The sequence below is a fragment of the Bactrocera neohumeralis genome, chromosome 2 (assembly GCF_024586455.1).
Source record: "Bactrocera neohumeralis isolate Rockhampton chromosome 2, APGP_CSIRO_Bneo_wtdbg2-racon-allhic-juicebox.fasta_v2, whole genome shotgun sequence".
Taxonomy (NCBI): Eukaryota; Metazoa; Arthropoda; class Insecta; order Diptera; family Tephritidae; genus Bactrocera; species Bactrocera neohumeralis.
In genome coordinates this window covers 91,788,121-91,809,531 of record NC_065919.1, presented here as the reverse complement: position 1 = coordinate 91,809,531, position 21,411 = coordinate 91,788,121, and the positions used below count along the sequence as shown (strand labels likewise).

Below are 21,411 nucleotides of genomic sequence, written 5' to 3'. Positions count from 1 at the left end.
ATGTAACAACAACCGCAGGTTACTATTACGTAGGTTGCCTACTACATTTCGGGATTAGAGAACAAAACCAATATTGATCATCGAAAAACGCTAAGATTCCAATTAATAAATTAATCCATCGTTAAGGGGACCATGGTTTTGGCATTGAGCTTAACCCTTTCACGCTTATGACCTGAGCCACCTCAAAAGTGTGAACGCGGCCGCTTTAGCCATTGTTTTATTGTTATCCTTTGATCATTGAGAATTGTTTACGCAACGCATATAAAAGTGTTGAAGAACTTACACTATATTAAATTATATTTACGATTTTTTTTAATATCACAGAAATTATAAATACAAATCTAAATAGTCATGCGCATCGATAATTCATTTAAAAAGTTTTGATTTAACATTTGCGCCTTCTCTATTCATAAACATTCTCTGACAAAGCATGCCACCCGACCACGAGAGGTTTGGGCAACATAAGAGTCCGTGTGTGAAGTGACAATGAACGGTTAATCCAATAGTGGATGACTTATTATTACGGCTATCCGGATACTGCGAATCGAATATTATTATTCGGATTCCCTATCCGGTTAGTCGAATACCAAGAGCTGTAGTTGAAATCTTAGAAAAATTTACATTTGAATTATAAAATCAAAACAACACAAAAGAAAACACTTGATTTTGTCATTATGGATTCAAACAGTTTTGAAAATTTGCTGTTTCCGCACTATGGACGCAACCTTATATAATTGAATCATGTTTTTACTGTTATGCGCTAGTGTACGTAAAAACAAGAAAAAATTATGGCTGAATGACTAATTCTTACAGAACTTTTGCTACGTTTTGCTTTCACAGGAAACTTCGATGTTAACTTTTGTATAACTGCGGTCACATCGAAACGCTATACGCTTTGCCAAGAAACAGTCGCCATTTTCATTATGTGTAACACGGAATCTTCATTCTGACATATCGTCTGCTTTTTTAGCTTTGTTTTTAAAAAATGAATTGTCAAGCAAAGCGAAGAAAGTTTTATGTGAATGTTCCATTATAGTTGTCAACGCTCTCAATGGAGCTTATCGAATTTTACATTTCAACTGCTATCGATATTTGCGATAATAATAGTGCCATGAATAATGGAACGTCATCTGCTGTCAATGATTATTCTTAAAAGAAGAAGAAAAGTGCTACAATTTGTGATATTTATAAAGTTGTGCATAAAAATAATTAATTAAATTTTGCTAAACTGATTAAAAGTAATATTGCATGGCCTCCACAATACCAGAATGTTCGATGTTGAATCGTATGTCTTTAGACAAATGGACAACAAGAGAACAACTATGCTTAGCATCTGCGGTATCATGCAATGGTGATCAGAACTGGATGTCAGTTAGTCGTAGCCTTAAACATGTTTGTGGAGATGGGACGGTCATCCGTCCTAGTGACTGGTTCTCTCAAAAAAACTGTGCTGCACAATATGGTTTTTTGCTAGAGAAAATAGAAACGCCGAAATGTAAAAAACTATCGTATGAAAGCTCAAGTCCCTCTGCTGAAAGTTCTTCAGCGGAACTTATTCTTCATCGGTTAAATGAAGACCGACAACATGAGTTAAAGGCGGAAATTCAGAAGGAACAAGAGGAATTCGCTGAAATCTATAGAGAACTTAAAGCATTGCAGTCAGGATTTTTCAATGAAGAGCAATTACGAGAGATGTGGTGCGATATTGAAATCCAGCAAGAGCAGGAGCGCGTAGAAGAAATGAAAATTGAAAATCAAATACGTGAAAGAGAACAACAGAAACCGGAAACGCAATGCAGTTGGAATAAGTTATCCCCGGTAGGAACACAAAATATTTTACCAGCACATCGCACGACTGATACTACTTCAGTGGATATGGATGTAGAAGACATAACCGGTGCATCGAACCCAGAACAAATATCTACAATTTTCAATCAAACGAAACAAAAACAACAGCCAACACAATCTGGTATTTCACCATTATTATCATCTTTGTTAAAATCACCTACACCTGGCACCAGTTCGCCTACATCTATGTCCACAAACACCTCAACTAGTGCAGCGAATAACTCCACTCGTTCATCTGCGCCCACTATCACTACGCTCTTAACTTGTGGGTCCATACCGAATAAAAACCAGCCTGCTATTACTTTAAAATCAAGTATACCCCCACAAAAGGCTGCACAATTGTTATCAAGTCCGATTAGTGGTCCGCCATCTATGTCGTCAGTACCCGTAACAAGTATCACTGGACAAAATTTATTGAGACCTTCACAGGCTGCTCCCACACTTTCTATGTTGTTAGAAAGGAATAAAGCACTAGACATTACGGTAACTAATGCCGAAACTCGAAATGCGGAAACCCTCCAAGCCGGACTGAATGGAGCTGATAAGTCTCAAATAAATGCAGTTCAAAATCAAGTATCTGATTCTAACAATGATGAAGTCCCTATGGAACTTGACGAAGATCTTACCACTCATTTGAGTGATTCTAGGAACAATGGAAATGATTCTGATGAAACCGATCCTAACGAGGAACAACAGTTGCTTGAGGTTTTCAAAAACATTGGGAACATTGATGAATTGGATATAGATGTATCTGCAGTTATAGATGGTGAAGAAGTCGATTTTCTCAAAGACATGGAGGCTGATTCGCCTAATGATATGAGGAACGATGAAGATTTTCAGAATAAAGATGATACACCAGTGTCAAAACTAAGGAATGTGGCAGAAAATGTTTTAGAGAGTGAGAGAAAAAATAATGATATAAAACCTCTTGATGACAAGATATCCTCCAACGAAGTGATAATAAGCCAGGTCGAGGAAATCAATCCCACTATAGTAAGTAATCAACGGAAAATGGAAACCACATCAAGTGATGACTCAAATGACAACATTCCATTAGCTGCTGTTGCCACCCTAGAACAAAGAGCAGTACACGAAAAAGTTGTTTCCAAAGATAAGATGGGTTTGGAAATAAATAATTCATATAAAGATGATGGAATTGAGTCCAGCAAAAAGTCAGACTGCCAAGAATTCAAAATTTTGCAGACGACTTTCGAAGAAGATAATAAAGAACACGATAAGTTAGAAAAACAGTTGGCCGATTTGGTGGGGGAAAATGAGGGTGAGGATACAAAAAACTTCAATGACGATGAAAAATCAGCCGCAGCAAGTGAATATTCTGATGTGATAGTCATTCCAACCGATGATGATGATTCTAACGGTCAAAAAGAAAAACAAAACGTTGAAAAATCCAATGTAGATGAAGAAGCAGAAAAAATTAAAAAAGATTTAGAAAACGATGTAGGGACACTGGGTAATATACAATAAATAGGAACATTTTTCAAATTATATACTTGTCTTTAAATAAAAATATTTTATGTATTTCAGAAGGAACGAAAGATTCGACGGAACATGAGGAGGAATTGACCGAAATGGCAATTAACAATTCCCGTATTGGCCAAAAAGGGGCTGTGCCTATACCCCCGACCATATCTATAGCTTATACCGATGAGGAATCTTCTACCACAGACATTAGTTTTGTTAATCGCAAAGATGATAACTTAGGAAATACTTCAATTAAACAGAGAGAAACTGCCCAAGCCCGTAGAAGTTTAATTGAACAAAATCGCCAAGATCAACATAGTAAAACAGACGACGAATCTACAACACAATTTTCTTCATCTTCATCGTCCTCCGTTACTTTAGCGCGACCTCCAATGCTACGAAAATTACGTGATCGTGATCGCTCCGAAAGTCCTATGATCGATGGTGATGTTCATCCGATGAACAATAACGCTAGCGCATCGACTTTAGAAAACTTGAATAACCAAAGACTTCGGAGGCGATACTCATCTACACCTGTTAACGACAGCGTACCAAATTCACCGGCCTCAAGTGATCGCGAGCGAGAAGATTCCGAATCACGCGTTTCGAAAAAGTCGTTATTAAGTATTTTTCACGCACTGCAATACAGTAAAAATGCAAATATTCTGCAGCGCTCCTTTAATGAAGATGTCCAATTCAATGAAATTTGCTTGCGACCATTAGATATGGTTTCTATTAGAAAATGCATTGAATCCGGTACCATACGTAATGTTACCGAATTGCAACGCGATATTATGCTAATGTGTCAAAATGGATTGATATTATTTAAGCAGGATACCAGCGGGTTCAACGCAGCTAATGCTTTTATGCTGGAATGCCAAGCTATACGTGAGTTTGTTGCAAATACGAATATCACCGATAACAATATACCAGTAAAAGATAGTAAAGACGGAAGTAAAGTATTAAATATAAGTGGAACAGGCTCAAAATCTCGAAGTGGATCTAGAAAAAGTCAACGCATCTCCTAATAATATACTAATGAACTAAATAGCAACAAATCAACACATTTCTATGAGCATTATTTCACACAAATTTATAAAAAAAATTATCAATAATTTAACAGAGTTTGTACGACAAATCTTGTCATATGTTTAATTTTTATTTCTTTGTTTAATCCTGTTGGAAATATTTATTTTGAAAAATATAACAATTTTAATATTTACTTATTTTTTTCAGTATAACTTTTTGTGTCAAAGTTTTTTTTTTAGTACTAAAGACGGAACGAAAATTCAATCCATAGCTCTTATTGTTCAGCACCGTTCAATGCTGCCTTTTTTCAGTACCAGAATACCAGCAATTGATTTATATAAGTTTTAAGGACTGTTAAATGAAATATTGAAAACACGCTTTGTGAATGTATTATATTATAAATCTAAAATGAAAGTAATAAATTTTGAAAACGCCTAGCTTTCGAGCTGAAGCATACCGCTTTACGTCTGGGACAGGTAAATCGTCGTAAACAATGAGACAATTGAATATCACATTTACACAGTCGCGCTGCACATGATCTTGGGCCTCCAAATTCACCATGGTCTAAAGCGCATAATGGTTTTCGTCGATAGCACTTCCAAATGTAGGGTACAAAATATTCTAAATAGGATATACAATTACTGTTTTCGTAACATATGTCGTGGATCCTGCAGCAGTTATCTATGCCATCAACAGGAACACCAGAACCTGAAAATCCACAGTAACAACCGTATCCTTTATATACGAGTGGCTTACAACCGGTGGCACATTGAATGATGGAGTATAATGTAAGCACGTCGCGTTTTGTCCGACCGGTTAAATTTCTGTAGAAATTAAAAAATATGTATTTATAAGCAGTGTACAAGTAATTTTTTTATTTTAAATATAATTTAATATTTTTATTTGAATTATGTATAATATAAGGGCCATCATTAATGAGGTGATTTCATTTGGGTTTGAGTACAATACAAATCTACTTTGATAGCAACAGATTATTACATACATACATTCAGTTTAGTAACGGTATCTCAACTTTAATTATCATTGTTTAAATTATCGGACGCAGCCAGGCTAAATAGTTACTCGAGAATTCCCTTTTTTTGTAAAACTCATATTAATTTATTGTGTAAAAAATCGTACATATATTTTATTTTAGATTTCAAACCAAAACAAGGGAAACTTAATTTCAGTTGCACCTAAGCTATCATAAAAATCAAAAATAAAAAGTTCTCCTACAAGAAGTTGATTTTGGGTGGTCAGTTTAAATGGTAGCTCTGTACAGTTGCGTGCAACAAATTAACAACGATATTAGATAAATCAATAATATGTTGATTAAAAATCACTGGATCGAAATCGTTTTTAGCACTTAGTATTTTTGGAAAGGTTTTCGGAATGATCCGTAGAACATTTCCGCATAAGTGATAATTTTTCCGATTTTTTTTGGCTCTCTGTAAAGCAACCCGTCTATATGTAAATACACGATATTATTCTAAACTCACTTAAATGCCCATTTGACGGAGATACCGAAAGGATCATTAACGCGTGCAATATATACGTTCTCATCATCGGGGTCCTTCCCTCCATTCTCCAACCCTAAAAGGATATCGCTGTTTGGATATGCCTCCTGAATATTTGGCTCAACAACCGCTGGAGCAACAGCGCCAGACCAACCATCCAATCCTAGTGAACTCCAAGTATTTGCACTGCTTTCGGCACTTACTTTAGTTGGCTCCAAATTATCCAGACTTTCGTTTGTAAATAAAGTGGACCGGGTTTTATTTAATTGCGCGCGCATGTACTCCATTGTTAAATTAGGAAAAACTGGGTCAACTAAGTCACTACGCCGCATCGTCAATATTGAGGAACCGTCCTTTACACTGCCGTCTGGTATTTTGAATTGAAAAGTAACATTGGATGAAAGCGCTACGGGCTCGTACATCTGGGGTATAATACGATTTATGAGATTTGTATTGTTTGTTATGGTTTTGAAAGCATTACGAATGTCACTCAGAATTATAGCGGTAGTTGTGTGTACATTTCGCGCTAATACGCCGTTTTGGGACGGACAATTTTGCATTAACAGCACCACAAACTGCATCATAACACAATTTAACTTCATTATATAACTTACATATGTATGTACATATGTTTATGTCTTAATAAAATTAATACATTTGTATGTATATATGGTTGATTTAACGTAGTTGATTTTCGCGGACTGCTAAAGGATTGCTGCGTCTAATTTCTTACAAGTTTACTGTTAAAGTGAAGCTGGCGGAATAAAACTATTTGACTCATTAAAGTAATATAGCCAGCAGCAAAATAGTGTAGAAGGATTATACAACAAAAACAAAAAATAAGCTTTGATCCGAAAGGTAAAGGTAGAGAAATTACGGCAACATTCGTATAGAGGTAGTAATGGTAGTTATGTATATATATGTATGTACTTATATATTTGTAAAGTTATACACATGTTGCATCTATTATACATGTACTTATATATGTATATTTTATATTTATACTCGTACATGAGCATATTTACGTTTACGCTTATACAATTGAGCATAGTAGAGTAATATCAGCGTCTTCCACCAGTCCGAACCCAGTCTCATGAACAACACAAAAATTGCACATAGGCATACATATGTATGTATAAGTATACTAACAGGCATATACTATATATACAAATGTATGTATGTATGTATATATATATAAAGTTGGATGAATAAAAATACGCAAGTAATTAATTAGAGCCGAATTATTTGAAATATGCTCATTGCAGACAATGGATATAATTTTAAACAAGTAAGGAAGGGCTAAGTTCGGGTGCAACCGAACATTTTATACTCTTGCAACTTGCAGGAATCAGAGTCAGGTAAAATACCTTAAGGTGTAAAATGTCAACCAGAGGATCGGAATCCAAGCAACTTTATATATTCATATACTATTTACAACTCATACACTGACCGACATATTCGGCATAAGATTAAACCTTATACGAAGTAAATGGGAGTTGGGGTAGTATCGTCCGGATTTTATCTATTAACTTTTATCAGACAACATACTAAGAAGTATTCCCTGTGTTTCATTAAGATACCTAACATAAAATCACCAATTATTTGGAACAAAGTCAGCCGGATGTTCGAAAAAGTTTTCGCACACAATCCATATTAGGCATAAAAATACGCTGTTACGAGTATAAGTATAAGCATCTCGGATTATTGTCTCTGGCGTATTTAGTTATTGAGTTATCGCGCTTTTAGTAGTTTTTAACCGTAACGTTAACTGGGAAGTAATCAGGGTTATCATCCGATTTCATCCATTTTCACACTTTCGATAGGACTTAATCTTATAATATTTGCGTTGGGCAAATTTGGTTGTTGTAGCTTTAGTAGTTTAGGATATACATATGTATGTACATTAAACTTATTAGAAGGCGGGGCCAAGCCCACTTTTAAAAAATTCTTTGCTCACAGATACCCCTTGCTACTACGATTCTCTGTGCCAATTTACAGCTTTATATCTTAATTTATTGCTTGATTATGGCACTTTATAAGTTTTCGGTTAATGGCGTTTTGTGGACGTGGCAAAGGTCCCATTACGCCCATTTTCGAACTCTTAATTTTTTTTGTACTAGGATGCAAACCAAGTTCTATCGAGATATCTCAATTTTTACTTATGTTACAACTTGCACGGACAGACAGACAGACAGTCGCCCGGATTTCAACTTCTCTTGTCATCCTGATCATTTATATATACATAACTGTATCTCTCATTGTTTTAGGTGATACCTACAACCGTTAGGTGAATATAACTATCTGCAGCAACAGGTGCAAGAGTATAAATAATAAAAGTATATATTCGAGTCTTTAGAGATGTTGGTAAAAGGTGTGTTACCACTTGAAGTTATTTTTTCTTGTATCCTAAGCATATGACTGATTGTTAAGTCGAATTTGTGGAAGTTGAGTTAAAATGTTCAAGGTCATTATAGGCATGGTCTATCAACATCCTATCCAAGATCACAAATATTTAACAACCAAATCGACAAATCTATAAAAAAATTGATATTAGGAGCGTGCGACTATGAATTAATAGACGAGCGAAGCATAAAACTTTATATTTTGTACAAATTTAAAATGATTTTAAATTTTACATTTAATTTATTATGAATATTATTCAATATATTGCGTGTACTAACAAATGTATAAAGGACTAAAGGCAATAGCAAGAAGACATTAGTCCCGAGAATAATAGGGTTCGATAAGTTCTGAAGTTCTTCTCTTGATCGGCATGAAAAGGCTCAACATAGGCTCCCCAGGTTATTCAGTCTTGGTACCGATTGTATAATAATATTTATATTAAGGACACCTTGAACCATTTATTACAGGATTTTGCTGGCTAAGGTTTAATGTTTTTAATAAATCAAATTAATCAATCAAGATATTGCCAAGTACATACCACTGTGATCAAATTGAAAGGTTTTTCATTTTTACGATTATTCATTTTAGAAAAAAAAAAACTAAACGTATGGAATTAGGGCAAAGTTTATTGAAGCGTGAATTTTTAATTTATACTTTGCGTGTTATCAGAATCGGTAAATTTTTTTTCGCCACATTTTCAACTAATATCGTTCCGCAACCACCGCATTCGCCTGATTTACCTTCGTGTAACTTCTGGCTATTCAGCAAATTCACATGACCACTCCGAGGAAACCGTTTTGACTCAATTGAGGATATAAAAGCTGAATCGAAGAAGGCGCTGATGGCCATCACGACGGAGGATTTTTCCAAGTGCTATGATGACTGGAAAATTCGTTGGCATAAGTGTATTGCAGCGGGAGGGGATTACTTTGAAGAAAATGAAAGGGACAAAATTCACCTTTCAATTTGATCACAGTACTATATACAGTTTAAAATTAACGATGAAGAAAAAAAAAAATTGTGACACAAAAATATATATATAATCAATTTTAACTTATTTCCTTATATTTGTAATGATAAATAAATAAACAAATATGTACCAATTTAGTCGACAACTTCTTGCCATTTTTCCGCCAGAGACATTATTCCATCAATGTAAATCGAAATTTCGACATTTCCAGAACGGAAGCGAGCGAACCGTCGTTGTGCTACACGAACTGATACAGTCTCCGTAAACTTCACAAACATCATTGGTGGCTTCCGTGGCATTCTTCCATTTTTTATACAAAAATTTCAAAATATAGCGAATTTCTTCATTATTTTTACTCATTTTTGAACAGCTGTAACTTTTTTTCAACTTCCCCAAATTTAGTTTTTTTTCGTTAAATGAAGCTCTTACCTTTCCAACAGCATATGGTATGACACAATGTGATTGATAGCACTGGCGATATACGACTGCAACATCATTTGTTCATTTGTTTCCAAACTATCCCTAAGACTGGAATGAAAAAATTGATATCTTTACAAATTGTGGTCTAAATACAAACCTCCCTAACGCGAAATTTTAAGTTTATGACGATTTATTTTTGCCCTTGTAGTAGTATCGAGCACAATCGGAGGGCGTGGTTACAATTCCATTGCATCCATTTTTGCAATGAAAGTTTAGAACATATGTATAGTTTTTCAATTTATCACACCTGTAAGCTATTGGAGGGCGAAGCCATGTCCAATACTTCATTTCCAAAAATTGTTTTATTACAAATATACAAATATCCCTCCCAGCAGGTACATTCTGCACATAGTTTATAGAATTCATGCACATAACATGTCTTATCGCCTTGTCAATTTATATCGTGTAGTGTAACCCCTACCTGTCTATTGAATTAATGGGTAAACGAATACCGTTACTTTAAAAATCTTGCAACTCTGACAGTGACATGCGATGAGCGAAATAGGGAAATGATTTTCCTGCAAGTGGAAGTTGAGCGTAATTGTTTAGATTTTTTATTCTCATTTTAGAAATATCAGCACGTGCATGATACAGAATCTATATACAAGTGTGCATTGTAACTCCAAGAACATTTACAAGGCTGAATTGCGAAAAATTTGACATACACAATATACAAGCCTGTTATAACTATTATAGTGCATGTACTTGTAAGCGCGGGAAAAGTGCAAAGTTGTGTGAGGTGTTCAAGTGTTTTTGCGGTTACATTGTGGTGATTATAGCTTAATCCGCCTTGTATTAGGAATATTGGTTGACAATAGTGTTAGAATTAAATTTAAGGAGGCAGATACAACATGTTCTACTTAATCGGATTAGGACTTGGTGACCCGACTGACATTACAGTGAAAGGCCTTGAAATTGTAAAGCGCTGTGCACGAGTTTACCTAGAAATGTATACTTCCATACTTGGGTGCCCGCAAGAAGAACTGGTAAGTGAATTTGTTTAATTAATTATATATGTATATTTTCTTAATGATTTGAAATTTTGTACATATATAGGAAGCTTTCTATGGACGACCTCTTTTGTTAGCCGATCGGGATTTGGTAGAACAAGGTGCAGATGAGATATTATCGGGTGCTGGTGAGGAAGACGTGGCATTATTAGTAGTTGGTGACCCATTTGGTGCAACTACACATACTGATTTTATACTCAGAGCCAAAGAAAAAAAAATACAATACAAGGTCGTACATAACGCATCCATTATGAACGCTATAGGATGCTGCGGTCTCCAACTTTATAAATTTGGTGAGACAGTGTCGATACCTTACTGGGATGAAACATGGAAACCAGATAGCTTTTATGACAAAATTAAATTAAATAGGCTGCATAATATGCATACACTATGTTTGCTGGACATCAAGGTTAAAGAGCCAACCCAAGAATCGTTAATGCGTCGGCGAAAGGAATATCAACCACCACGTTTTATGACTGTGGCTGAAGCTACACAACAGTTAATGACGATTGTAGAAAAAAAAGATGCACTGGAACGTAACACGATATTAAATGAATTGTCGCTCTGCGTTGGACTCGCTCGAGTTGGTCATGATAGTCAATCTATAATTGTAAATACATTACGCGAAATGAGTCAAACTGATCTCGGTGGTCCTTTGCATTCATTAGTGATACCTGCGAAGGAAATGCACCCACTCGAAGTGGAATTTTTGCAGCAATATACCACATTGAAGTTGGAGGACTATAATCACTGAGAAAATATTTTGGTACATAGAAGATTTTTGGAAGTTAAATTTGTTTACCTAAAGTACAGCATTGTGATTATATATTTTCAAATTAAAAATCTTTTTTGTACCACCACTATCCGTGTGTAAAAATAATCAAAAGCAGATCCTTTTAAATGTAATTAAATATAAGAAAGTCAATTCATTAAATGCTATTAAATGGCATTTCACTTAGTTGTTTTTTATAATTATGTGTCGTATTTTACGATGAACAATGTTTTGCGTTTGTTTAAATTAATTTATGTAAGCCTAAACGTATTGAAAGCACTGTTTGAATAGAGGAGTGTCTTCTATCTCCTCTATATAATGTAATTGAACAAATAATAATGATTTTCCTTTTTTTAAAAGCATCGAATATTTGTTTCATATATGAAGATAATTTATTTTACAGCACAAAATACTCGGATTAATTTAAAAATATAAACCACGAGCTCGTCTTCCAGATCCTTGGCGATCATAAAGTACATTAAACTTGTTGACAAAATGGTTCATATCGTTGCAGCCTTTGGTCATTGCGCCCAAATAGCTAATAAGGGCGACATCGTTGCATTGAGTGTATAGTTCTTCCTGGAAAGCATGACCTTTCATAACAGGTAATCGATGACTTAAGGCATATGCATCGCGCAAAATTTCCTGATTTGCTGCCACTTTGCCACTTTCAACATCTTTAATATATTTTAAAACTATTTGTATTCGTTTATTTAACATTTTAATAGCGCTATCTTGAGCCACTAAGTGTTCTGCTACTACAGATTTTTCTCCAGTTTCATTAGTAGACATACGAGCCACATGATCAATACCGATTCGCTCAGCTTCTTCTGTAGCCAATGTGTAAGTTAGTGGAACAAACAACATTGTAGCTTCTCCCCCTACCAATTCGATAGTGGATTCATATAACTTTAACGGTAGTTGGTCAACACTACGTGACAATGGGTTCAATTGCAGTAAGATGGGACATTCATTTATCTCTGCCATTTGCTTTTGAATTTGAATGTCAAGGAGTGTGGGAGCTTCATCTGTAGTATACCAACCAATAAAATCTAGATCACTGAAAACCTAATAAATAACTATATTTGAAAAAATCTTTGCTGATTTGCCATTATTAACATATACCTGCTTGAACTGTTGCTCCTTTGTTTGGTAGTATTCTCGGTTGATGACTACGTCTGCCCCCACCCTGTCCACTCTTAATTCAAAGGAATTCATCACTTCTATATTGCGACCTTTTTGTTTTCCTATCAAAGCACCAAATACTTGACAAGTTTCACCCGCTTGTGCACGAATACGGGTCCAGTGCTCGGAAATATTCAATATTACCAATGGATGGAGAGAGGCGGTGACAGATGGTGTTGTTCCCGGACCTGCCATTATGCTCGTATTTGATGCTAGAACTCTACATTTTGGATGATGGCTGCATGATGGTGCAAGATTTAAATTAGCTTCCGAATCAACGTCCATTCGCTCCATTTTATTGTAGTATATATTTTATTCGTAGAATATATTTGCAAATTTGTTTCTCGCTTAGGGTAGCCAACTCCTCATTTCAATTTATCCGTTTGAAAATTTATGAACATTCCCAACAATTATTGCCAACCAACGCTAAAGATTTATTGTTTGATAAAACTACTATCAATGGCAATATATTTGGAAGTACAGTTAGCAACTTGGCTCATTCATTAATTATGTGGTGTTGTAATTTTCAAGAATTTTTAGCTAACTCTTAATGAGAAAATCAGAAAATGAAATGCCCGATTTCAACGGCAAAAAAAACTTTTTGAAGAAAAATTACTTATTATTTTTTTTTTATCTTAAACGACGATATTATAACAATTACAATAAAAAATTATCTATACGTATGTATATGTTAAGGACATACCTACTATTTCTTAGTTTCCTCGTATATCAACATCAACGCCGACGGAAACTCTACAGTCTAAATTTTAATTTTATTTTTATTTTAATTTATAATTATGAATTAATGTTGAAACTTCCAAATTAAGTTTATTGCCAACAACTGTTTAAAAAAAATCCGAAATGTCTAGATAACCATAAGCAGTTGGTTATCGTGATAACAACTATTGATTGTGAAGACATAAAGAAATGGCTAATACAAACATTTACCCAGTAAGCAATATGTTTCCATTCATTAATTTATTTATTTAGCTAAAGGCCCGGGCAGCCAGTGCTTTATATCTATAAGTGGAACGATTATTTATAATTATTTCTCTTTTAAATAAATAAATAAATAAAATAAAATTTATTTATTATTTCGATTCTAATTTTTAAGTTCAGCTTGACATAGCCAAATATTTCTAATACAGTTTTCACAATGTGTGTATGATTTTTTATTGATACCCATGATTACGCTTAATACAAAGCTAACTTAAAAATATTGGAGATTGTACGAACTATGACTATACAGTTTTAAAAAAATTTTCTCGGTAATATTTTAATTCTTCAATGCTATCTTGTAAGTCTTCTAAGCTTCGATGCAGTAGACGTTTTTCGGGAGCCGATTTTATTAAGTCGGATCTCCATCGACGGCACAATTCCTTTATACTTGAGATATCGATAACACGGTAATGCAAGTAATTATCAACGGATGGCATGTGGTGACGTAGAAATAGCCTGTCCATATAAATAGAATTACCAGCTAATGGACATTTACCCTCAGGAACATGTTTCTGTAGGTAATCCAAAAGTATCTTTTCCGCACGCTCTGGTGTGATATTTGATTCCAAGCACTTTTTAACTAAACCGGATTCGTTATGCTGCTTCACGCACCAGTCGTTCATTTGCTCGAAAACTTCTTTGGGATGTTTAATAGCAAAGCACAAACCCTCTGTTAAAACTTTTAAATCCTTGTCGGTAATCAAACAAGCTACTTCGATTATTTTGTCAGAAATCGAGTTTAATCCAGTCATCTCGAGGTCCATCCATACAATTGAAGATTTGTCAGCTAACAATCTTGGAACGTTCTCCATATTTACAGACAATTTTGAAAGTTTTGAGTGATGATTTTCGCATTGAAATTTTGAAACCCTTGATGTTAACGAAGGAATACATCCACGTGAAATGAATTTTAGCATTTTAAGAATTTAATCAATGCAGTGTTACGAAATATGTATGAAAAAGACTTGAAGAAAATGTCAGTTTGGATAGTTGCCAATTAAACCATATTCAATAATGACAGAGACAACATCCGACAAAATAACAACTATGACGTCAGAAAAGGAAGATTTGGATGTAATTTGTGAAAAAAAATTCTGTTGAACTCGAACAGTAAGGTTTAACTATAAATGTTGGCACAATTTTATCACATTTTTTATGAAATACCAACGTTCATGAAAATATAAGCGCAAACTTTTCTTCGACAGTCGGGTTTATGTAATTGGTACGGACACGGATTTTTTATCCGGCCAAGCAATGTCACCTCTGCTTCTTCAACAACAACAACGATGAGCAGAACTTTTTTTCAAAACATATCTTGGGGCAATCAATTGTTTTGTTCCTGGATAATAATAAATAAAATTTTATAAACATACTCTTCAAGTTATCTATCGGTGAATCACCTGTTAGTTACCCAAAAGCGCTACTAGAGATTGCTGCTAAGATTTTGAATAGTTTCTAAAGGCCCAGTTGACAATTCTAATAGAAACTCATGTTTACGTAGGATAGTTACTCTCTTTCTTACACAAGGACCCTATGAGTTGCAGGGTGTATATGTCTCATTTTTCTGCGCTAATTCTTTTAATATATTGAAGTTTGGTTAGCTGTATCAATTTTAAAATGTTTTTAAACTTCGTCCTCACCCTGCGTTATTATGACATTTGGTGTACGGATTTTGTGGTAAATAAATTTTATACTGTAAAATTAATTGTATGCAAGTGCTTACTTCCTTGAAATATAATAACAAAAGGATTTAAAAATATATTGTCAGTAAATGCGTCCTTAATTTTGTGATACCTAATTGTATAAATAAAAATGTCTTTTAATGAACGCCCCACCACATCGAAGGATACTTCATTTGACTCTTTCTATACGGAGGTAAGTATATGCTTGTAAAAAGCGGCAGCTGAATACCTATGCTACATGCGCTCTTGAAACATAGTAGCAGGAACAAGGTTGACAACAAACAGGATTGTTGGATATTCACTATTATTGTTTCATATTCTAACATATGTAAACAAATAATTCAAGAATAATAAAGCTTGAGAGGATAACAGTAATGAAAGTTGGAGGACTTCATAGAATATCATATATATTTGTAATCAGGGATTAACATAAAATTAATAATATTTTGGACATTTCCGCAGGTTAAAGAAATAGAAAAACGCGATTCTGTTCTAACCTCTTCTCAACAAATTGATCGTTTACTTCGTCCAGGTTCAACATATTTCAATCTCAATCCATTCGAGGTACTACAGATAGAGCCTAGTGCTACTGTTGAAGAAATAAAGAAACGTTACCGCACACTCTCCATACTGGTACATCCGGATAAGAATCAGGATAATAAAGATCGTGCCCAGACTGCTTTTGAGATTATAAATCGAGCTTGGAAGACACTGGAAAATGATGTCACGCGAAAAAAATGTCTCGATGTTTACGAGGAAGCGAAAGAAAGAACGGATCACATGGTTAGAATATATATATTTTGTGTAAAAAATTGTATTTAAAAATATTTCGGAATTGCAGATTGCAGAGAAAAGAAAGAAGCTTCGAAAGGAGAGTAAAGGTTTTGAAAACATCCCTGAAGATGACCCTGATAAATATAAACATGCCATATATGTGATGGTTATGAAATTGTTTGCTGATATGGAACGGCGTCGGCAACAATTAGATCAACGAGATCAAGAAGAGCGCAAACGTAAACGCGAAACCGAAATTGAGGAGGAAGAAAAAAGAAAAGCTGATTTAGAATGGCAGAAGAACTTTGAAGAGTCGCGCCAAAGTCGTGTAAATAGTTGGCATGATTTTCAGTCCGGTGCCAGCAAATCTAAGAAGTCAAAAAAACAAAAGCGTATGCATGGAATGATTGTTCCTCCCAAGTTTAAGCCTGAATCACGATAAGCGCGTATGCAAATGCATATCTATAGCAACAAACTTTATATCATTATTTTTTATACTTCAAATTAAGTTCATAAATCAAATAACACGGATTCCATGTGCGAAGGCTGAAAATATGTTATATATAACATGCCTTTAAATGAGAAATAAGTGTTCGGAGTTCGGTTAAGTTGTCATTTAGTTGCCGCTCATTAAACATACATATGTAACTAAAAATAATAAAATTGACATTATTACATTTTGTAAAATACAGCCAAATGGATATATTTTAGAGCAACAAATTATTTATAATATATGAGTTTGTTTTTTATTATTAGTTAGTTAGTTATCAACGATGATATAACCCGAACAGCTCACTTTCCGTTGGGAATCACAATGCTGTATACAAGCTGGCAGTAAACACTATGTCTCTTTTAATGGCAGTTGATGCTTCTTCCATTTTGCTTTGCAAGACGGGATTACCTATTCGTATGGCTGCAGTTTTGACATCACGTAGGGTTTCATCCAATTGCTGTATACATCGCACAATTATGCCTTCTTGAACTTCAGTTAACTTCATTATTTCGGCAAACGGCTAATAGAAGTTATAATTAAAAATTAGAAAATTTTGGAAATTTCGTGGTTATAAACTAACTAAATAACTAGATATTAGTATTGACCGAAAGGCAATAGCAATTATAGAAATTTAAAAGTTATAGGTTGCCTTCATATAGACATATGATATTAAAATTAATCACCTTGTTGCGTGCCCATTCGTACACTACTTCGAGCAATCCAAAGTTCAGCCGATTTTCGGATTCTATAATTGTCTTATTTCGTAGTTCTTCGGCTAAAATAGTGTCGTTGATTTCTTCGAACTCTTTAACGCACTACATAAAAAATATTTCAATTGTAGGAAAATATATCAATTTAATAGTAACTACTCTGACTTTTTTTAACTTTTCTGGAATCACCGGCTCCCCTTGGATTTTTCCTTGAAATACTAAACTCGAGAGTAATGCGGCGATTTCAGCCGGTTCAAGATCATTGAACATGTTACATAGTATTAGTTCTGTTATTAACAGCTCGTTCTGTCCCATTTCACAAGCAACTTTTCCTTTCAGCGTGACTACAACAATAAATACATTAATATAATTTAACTATTTATATTTTTGTGTAGAAGCATATTTAATAGTATAATACTACTCACCCTCGTCCAAGTCATCAATGTATTTTAGTGCGCGTAATACTTCCAATTTGTTGCAATAATCTGGATAAAGTGAGAGGTTTTTAGTAGAATTCTTAAATTTCAATTCCTCAATACGTCGTTCCAACACTTTACGCTCGTAAACTGTAGCGAATTCCTGTTCAAACCCAGCAATATTTGTATGGGGTAGCAATGTGTGTAGCTGTTTCCACAAATGTTCTGTATAGCGAATTTGAACCAACTCATTTTCTTCACTTATATTAACATCTTTGGAGAGGTTAATACACTTAACCGCATCGGTGTTGTCAATGTAGTTTTGATTAAGTTGTTGTAATTCACTCACCGCCTTAACGACAGTTGCGCCCGGTGGGGAGTCCTTAAAACGTTCGATTTGCCGTTGTTCCCAATTGCGAATTATAATGTCTCCATCAACTTTAATTGTGCATTTTGTAATTTCAACTATATCAGCGGCTTTTGCATCAATTACACAATGGCCACCAATGCCTTCGGGCTGAAATAACTTGTTCTGTGGGGTCAGCGACACTATTTTGTAGTACATTTCTCCTCGATGAAAGTTATTATCCTTTAAAGAAAGTGTCGTAACAGTGTGATAATCTGTAGGAAAATGTGCAGTATACCTTTGAATCACTTGAAGAGAATTGGTGGTCAAGCACCAATAATCTGTAGACAGTATCTTTTCCTGGGGTAGACTTTATGGCAAGTAATATACCCAATTTGTTGTAGTGTCTGCCTTGGGTAACCACAAGTATACGGCCAACCTTCAGCTCTTTCGCTATTTTAGGTTGAGATAGTAAATATTTCTATAGAAAAAGGTAATGTTAACAACAGTAATGAAGAATATCTTAGAGAATCTTACCATGATACGCTGTTTTTCAATAATATATTCTTGGGCGAGATCATAAAAGCGACATAGAGGCTGTAGTTGTTCTCCCAGTTCGGGTAGTTGAGAGAATTTATCAATCGCAACTTCCAGTTGCTTTTGCTGCATTGGTAATTGCAGTTTTTGATTAAATTCTTTGAAACTGAACTGTATTATGTCCTCAACTTTAATGCTCTCAATGCGTAAACAAGTAAGAATTACAGCATATCGTAATATGAATTGTGACTGCAATTTTTCTGGTTGTCCAAGTATCATGGAGCGTAGATCCATCGAAGGCGGGACTTGAGATTTACACAATAGTATAACAGTACCATTTTCATCATGACCTCGTCGTCCGGCACGTCCAGCCATTTGAATATATTCACCAGGTTTTAGATTACGCACTTCAAGTCCGTCATATTTACGATGTGAGTCAAAGATCACAGTACGCGCTGGCATGTTAACACCCATAGCAAATGTTTCCGTAGCGAACAGTAGTTTAACTAAACCCGATTGGAAAAGCATTTCAACGATTTCCTTCAGTATGGGTAATATACCACTATGATGCACACCGATTCCGCGTTCCAATGAATCCTTCATGGATAGAACTTGTGGTAGTTGGCGATCTGGTGGCTTTAGTTTCTGTAAGCATTGTTGGAAAAATTTCTGTACGGAACCCTTTTCACGTGCAGTATTTAAGTCAACTGATTGTAATGCCTAGAAGTAAATAACATGTGCAATTTTCAAAAATATAGGAAATATGTTAGATGAATTATAGTACCTGCAAATTAATATCGCAGCGATTACGCGATAATGTGAATGCTACTACAGGCATTTTGTTATTACGCTTCAAAAAGTCTATTAGCCCAATCCACATGTTCTGATCCTGTTTAGCGCTAACGAAATTTTTTGGCGGCCGCACACTTTGTCCCCCTTTTGATTTGGCCTGCATATCTTTTTTGCGTTCTACTGCCTTTACATAATTTTCTTGCATAAATTTACCGTTCCCGTCGACCAGTAGGAATATATCATCTTTGCTTTTACCACCACATCCAGTATAAATATAATGCATTAGAGGAACAGGCCGTTTAAGCGTACTTATTACAAACACTTTCCTTTTCTTGGTACTGCCAACCCAGTCCGCTAATTCCATTGTATTGGGTACCGTAGCGCTTAGCATTATTATATTAACATGATCTGGAAGTAATATTATAACCTCTTCCCATACATGCCCACGCTCTGGGTTGTTTATATAATGCACTTCATCGAAAATCACATATTCGAGATCTCTGGTTATTTCACTACCACAATAAAGCATGGACCGAAGAATCTCAGTAGTCATAATAAGACAAGAAGCAGTGGGATCAATCTGCAGGTCACCCGTAATTAATCCAACGTCCTTAAACGTTTTTTTAAAGTCTCTATATTTTTGATTGGACAATGCTTTTATTGGAGAGGTGTAAATAGTACGAGTTAAATCGCGCTGCGATAATGCTATTGCATATTCCGCTACAACTGTTTTACCAGCGGATGTGTGTGCTGCTACAAACACATACTGTCGTTCTTCTAATTTAAGAATAGCTTGCTTTTGGAACACATCTAACTCAAAGGGGTAAGTCATTGCGGGACATGGAATTTTCTTTTTGAAGTCCGTAATAGGATGTGATATGTCAACCATTTCCGCCCATTCGCTTCTAAAAGTGGATTTCGAGTTTGTATTTGAAATTTCCAAAACTGGTTTAAGGTCTGGTCCCATAATATGCTCTTCTACATCTTTAAATTCTGTTGAATAGTTGAATGTATCTGCGCTATGCACTTCCGTTGATTCTTCAGTCAACTTCAACCATTCCTGTACATCCATGTCCTTTTCCAAATTTTCTAAAAGATTGACATTTTCATTATTTCTTAAATTTGCAACATCTGAATTTGACTGTATTCTATTTTCTTCGAATATATAGCCTTTGGGGAAACCAGGTGGCACTGTCAGCAGTTCTAATCCAATATCGAATTCAACACCTAGCTTTTTTATCTCTCCAGGTGGTTCATCAAATCCACCCGGCCAGAATGGAAAATTCATCGATGAACCTCGAATGGACTCTTCCAACAGTCCAGGTTCTCGACGCATTGAGGTGGAATTGCTTGCGTTGGCACCGACATCTTCCAAATCTATCTCATCAAATTCAATTATCGCACCAGTGATATAGTCGCGACGTGGCACTAATTTGGTGCTGGCAGAACCTTTTGGTAAATGTAGCAAGCGTGTTTCATTGTAACGTCGCGGAATGGTGTCCGGTAAAGGATTATTTATTGGTAATTCCGGACAAATAATATAGTTCTGTAATTTTTTAATATTTTCATCCATTCTACTCGTTAAACTGGTTGACATACATATATGCACGTATTTGCGAATGTCATGTGGAAGCACATTCAACAATTACACTAAGCGACAGTATTATGGAAATGTACTTCGAAAATCGCTAGCTAGCAATGGATGGCATGAAAACTACTTATTTAGAATCAATTGCTAAACATTAGAAAATTACTTTCCAAAATATTATGAGTACGTAAGAATTAGCGCTAAGAAAATAACATAGCTTTTAAACTGTTCACTTCACTTTATACAGAATTCATTTGTAAGATATCTTAATAAAATATAATTTCATTGGATACAATAGGCAAAAAAACTAAATTTTGGCGATATTGCCAGTCTTAAATATTAAAGAGAGAAATCAGTAATTGAAAGAACTAAATTGCA

At 34.9% G+C, this 21,411-nt stretch overlaps 7 protein-coding genes across 9 annotated transcripts; 3 read left to right on the top strand and 4 right to left on the bottom strand.

Moving 5' to 3' along the window:
- Nucleotides 1-1,140: 1,140 nt before the first annotated feature.
- LOC126752385 (bromodomain-containing protein 8) lies at nucleotides 1,141-4,810 on the top strand. Its single transcript, XM_050463133.1, has 2 exons — nucleotides 1,141-3,319; nucleotides 3,394-4,810. The coding sequence occupies exons 1-2, from the start codon at nucleotides 1,249-1,251 to the stop codon at nucleotides 4,356-4,358; spliced, it is 3,036 nt and encodes a 1,011-aa protein (XP_050319090.1). The 5' UTR covers nucleotides 1,141-1,248; the 3' UTR covers nucleotides 4,359-4,810.
- LOC126752502 (uncharacterized) lies at nucleotides 4,757-9,769 on the bottom strand. 3 transcript variants are annotated; one of them, XR_007666002.1, is made up of 3 exons: nucleotides 9,679-9,769; nucleotides 9,380-9,549; nucleotides 8,913-9,161 (listed from the first exon to the last, which is right to left on the bottom strand). XR_007666002.1 is itself a non-coding variant. In XM_050463346.1 (2 exons), exons 1-2 carry the CDS (start codon nucleotides 6,476-6,478, stop codon nucleotides 4,763-4,765), a joined length of 1,041 nt encoding a protein of 346 aa, XP_050319303.1. In that variant the 5' UTR covers nucleotides 6,479-6,687; the 3' UTR covers nucleotides 4,757-4,762. The 3 variants fall into 3 exon arrangements, 1 of the variants encoding a protein (XP_050319303.1); XM_050463346.1 differs by lacking the exons at nucleotides 8,913-9,161; nucleotides 9,380-9,549; nucleotides 9,679-9,769 and adding exons at nucleotides 4,757-5,183; nucleotides 5,859-6,687; XR_007666003.1 differs by lacking the exons at nucleotides 8,913-9,161; nucleotides 9,679-9,769 and adding an exon at nucleotides 5,094-5,183 and having other exon boundaries at nucleotides 9,380-9,672.
- Nucleotides 9,770-10,215: 446 nt separating this feature from the next.
- Nucleotides 10,216-11,860, top strand: LOC126752524 (diphthine methyl ester synthase). Its single transcript, XM_050463396.1, has 2 exons — nucleotides 10,216-10,715; nucleotides 10,786-11,860. Exons 1-2 carry the CDS (start codon nucleotides 10,581-10,583, stop codon nucleotides 11,491-11,493), a joined length of 843 nt encoding a protein of 280 aa, XP_050319353.1. The 5' UTR covers nucleotides 10,216-10,580; the 3' UTR covers nucleotides 11,494-11,860.
- Nucleotides 11,861-11,878: 18 nt separating this feature from the next.
- Nucleotides 11,879-13,070, bottom strand: LOC126752513 (COP9 signalosome complex subunit 6). Its single transcript, XM_050463368.1, has 2 exons — nucleotides 12,637-13,070; nucleotides 11,879-12,579 (listed from the first exon to the last, which is right to left on the bottom strand). The coding sequence occupies exons 1-2, from the start codon at nucleotides 12,988-12,990 to the stop codon at nucleotides 11,935-11,937; spliced, it is 999 nt and encodes a 332-aa protein (XP_050319325.1). The 5' UTR covers nucleotides 12,991-13,070; the 3' UTR covers nucleotides 11,879-11,934.
- Nucleotides 13,071-13,765: 695 nt separating this feature from the next.
- On the bottom strand, nucleotides 13,766-15,034 carry LOC126752549 (probable oligoribonuclease). Its single transcript, XM_050463443.1, has one exon. The coding sequence runs from the start codon at nucleotides 14,610-14,612 to the stop codon at nucleotides 13,938-13,940; it is 675 nt and encodes a 224-aa protein (XP_050319400.1). The 5' UTR covers nucleotides 14,613-15,034; the 3' UTR covers nucleotides 13,766-13,937.
- A 344-nt stretch (nucleotides 15,035-15,378) lies between these two features.
- On the top strand, nucleotides 15,379-16,885 carry LOC126752528 (dnaJ homolog subfamily C member 8). The gene is made up of 3 exons (XM_050463410.1): nucleotides 15,379-15,570; nucleotides 15,840-16,160; nucleotides 16,219-16,885. Exons 1-3 carry the CDS (start codon nucleotides 15,508-15,510, stop codon nucleotides 16,591-16,593), a joined length of 759 nt encoding a protein of 252 aa, XP_050319367.1. The 5' UTR covers nucleotides 15,379-15,507; the 3' UTR covers nucleotides 16,594-16,885.
- LOC126752358 (helicase SKI2W) lies at nucleotides 16,821-21,062 on the bottom strand. The gene is made up of 7 exons (XM_050463104.1): nucleotides 19,438-21,062; nucleotides 18,654-19,373; nucleotides 18,415-18,597; nucleotides 17,780-18,359; nucleotides 17,520-17,698; nucleotides 17,328-17,459; nucleotides 16,821-17,164 (listed from the first exon to the last, which is right to left on the bottom strand). The coding sequence occupies exons 1-7, from the start codon at nucleotides 21,040-21,042 to the stop codon at nucleotides 16,961-16,963; spliced, it is 3,603 nt and encodes a 1,200-aa protein (XP_050319061.1). The 5' UTR covers nucleotides 21,043-21,062; the 3' UTR covers nucleotides 16,821-16,960.
- Between the last annotated feature and the right edge of the window lie 349 nt (nucleotides 21,063-21,411).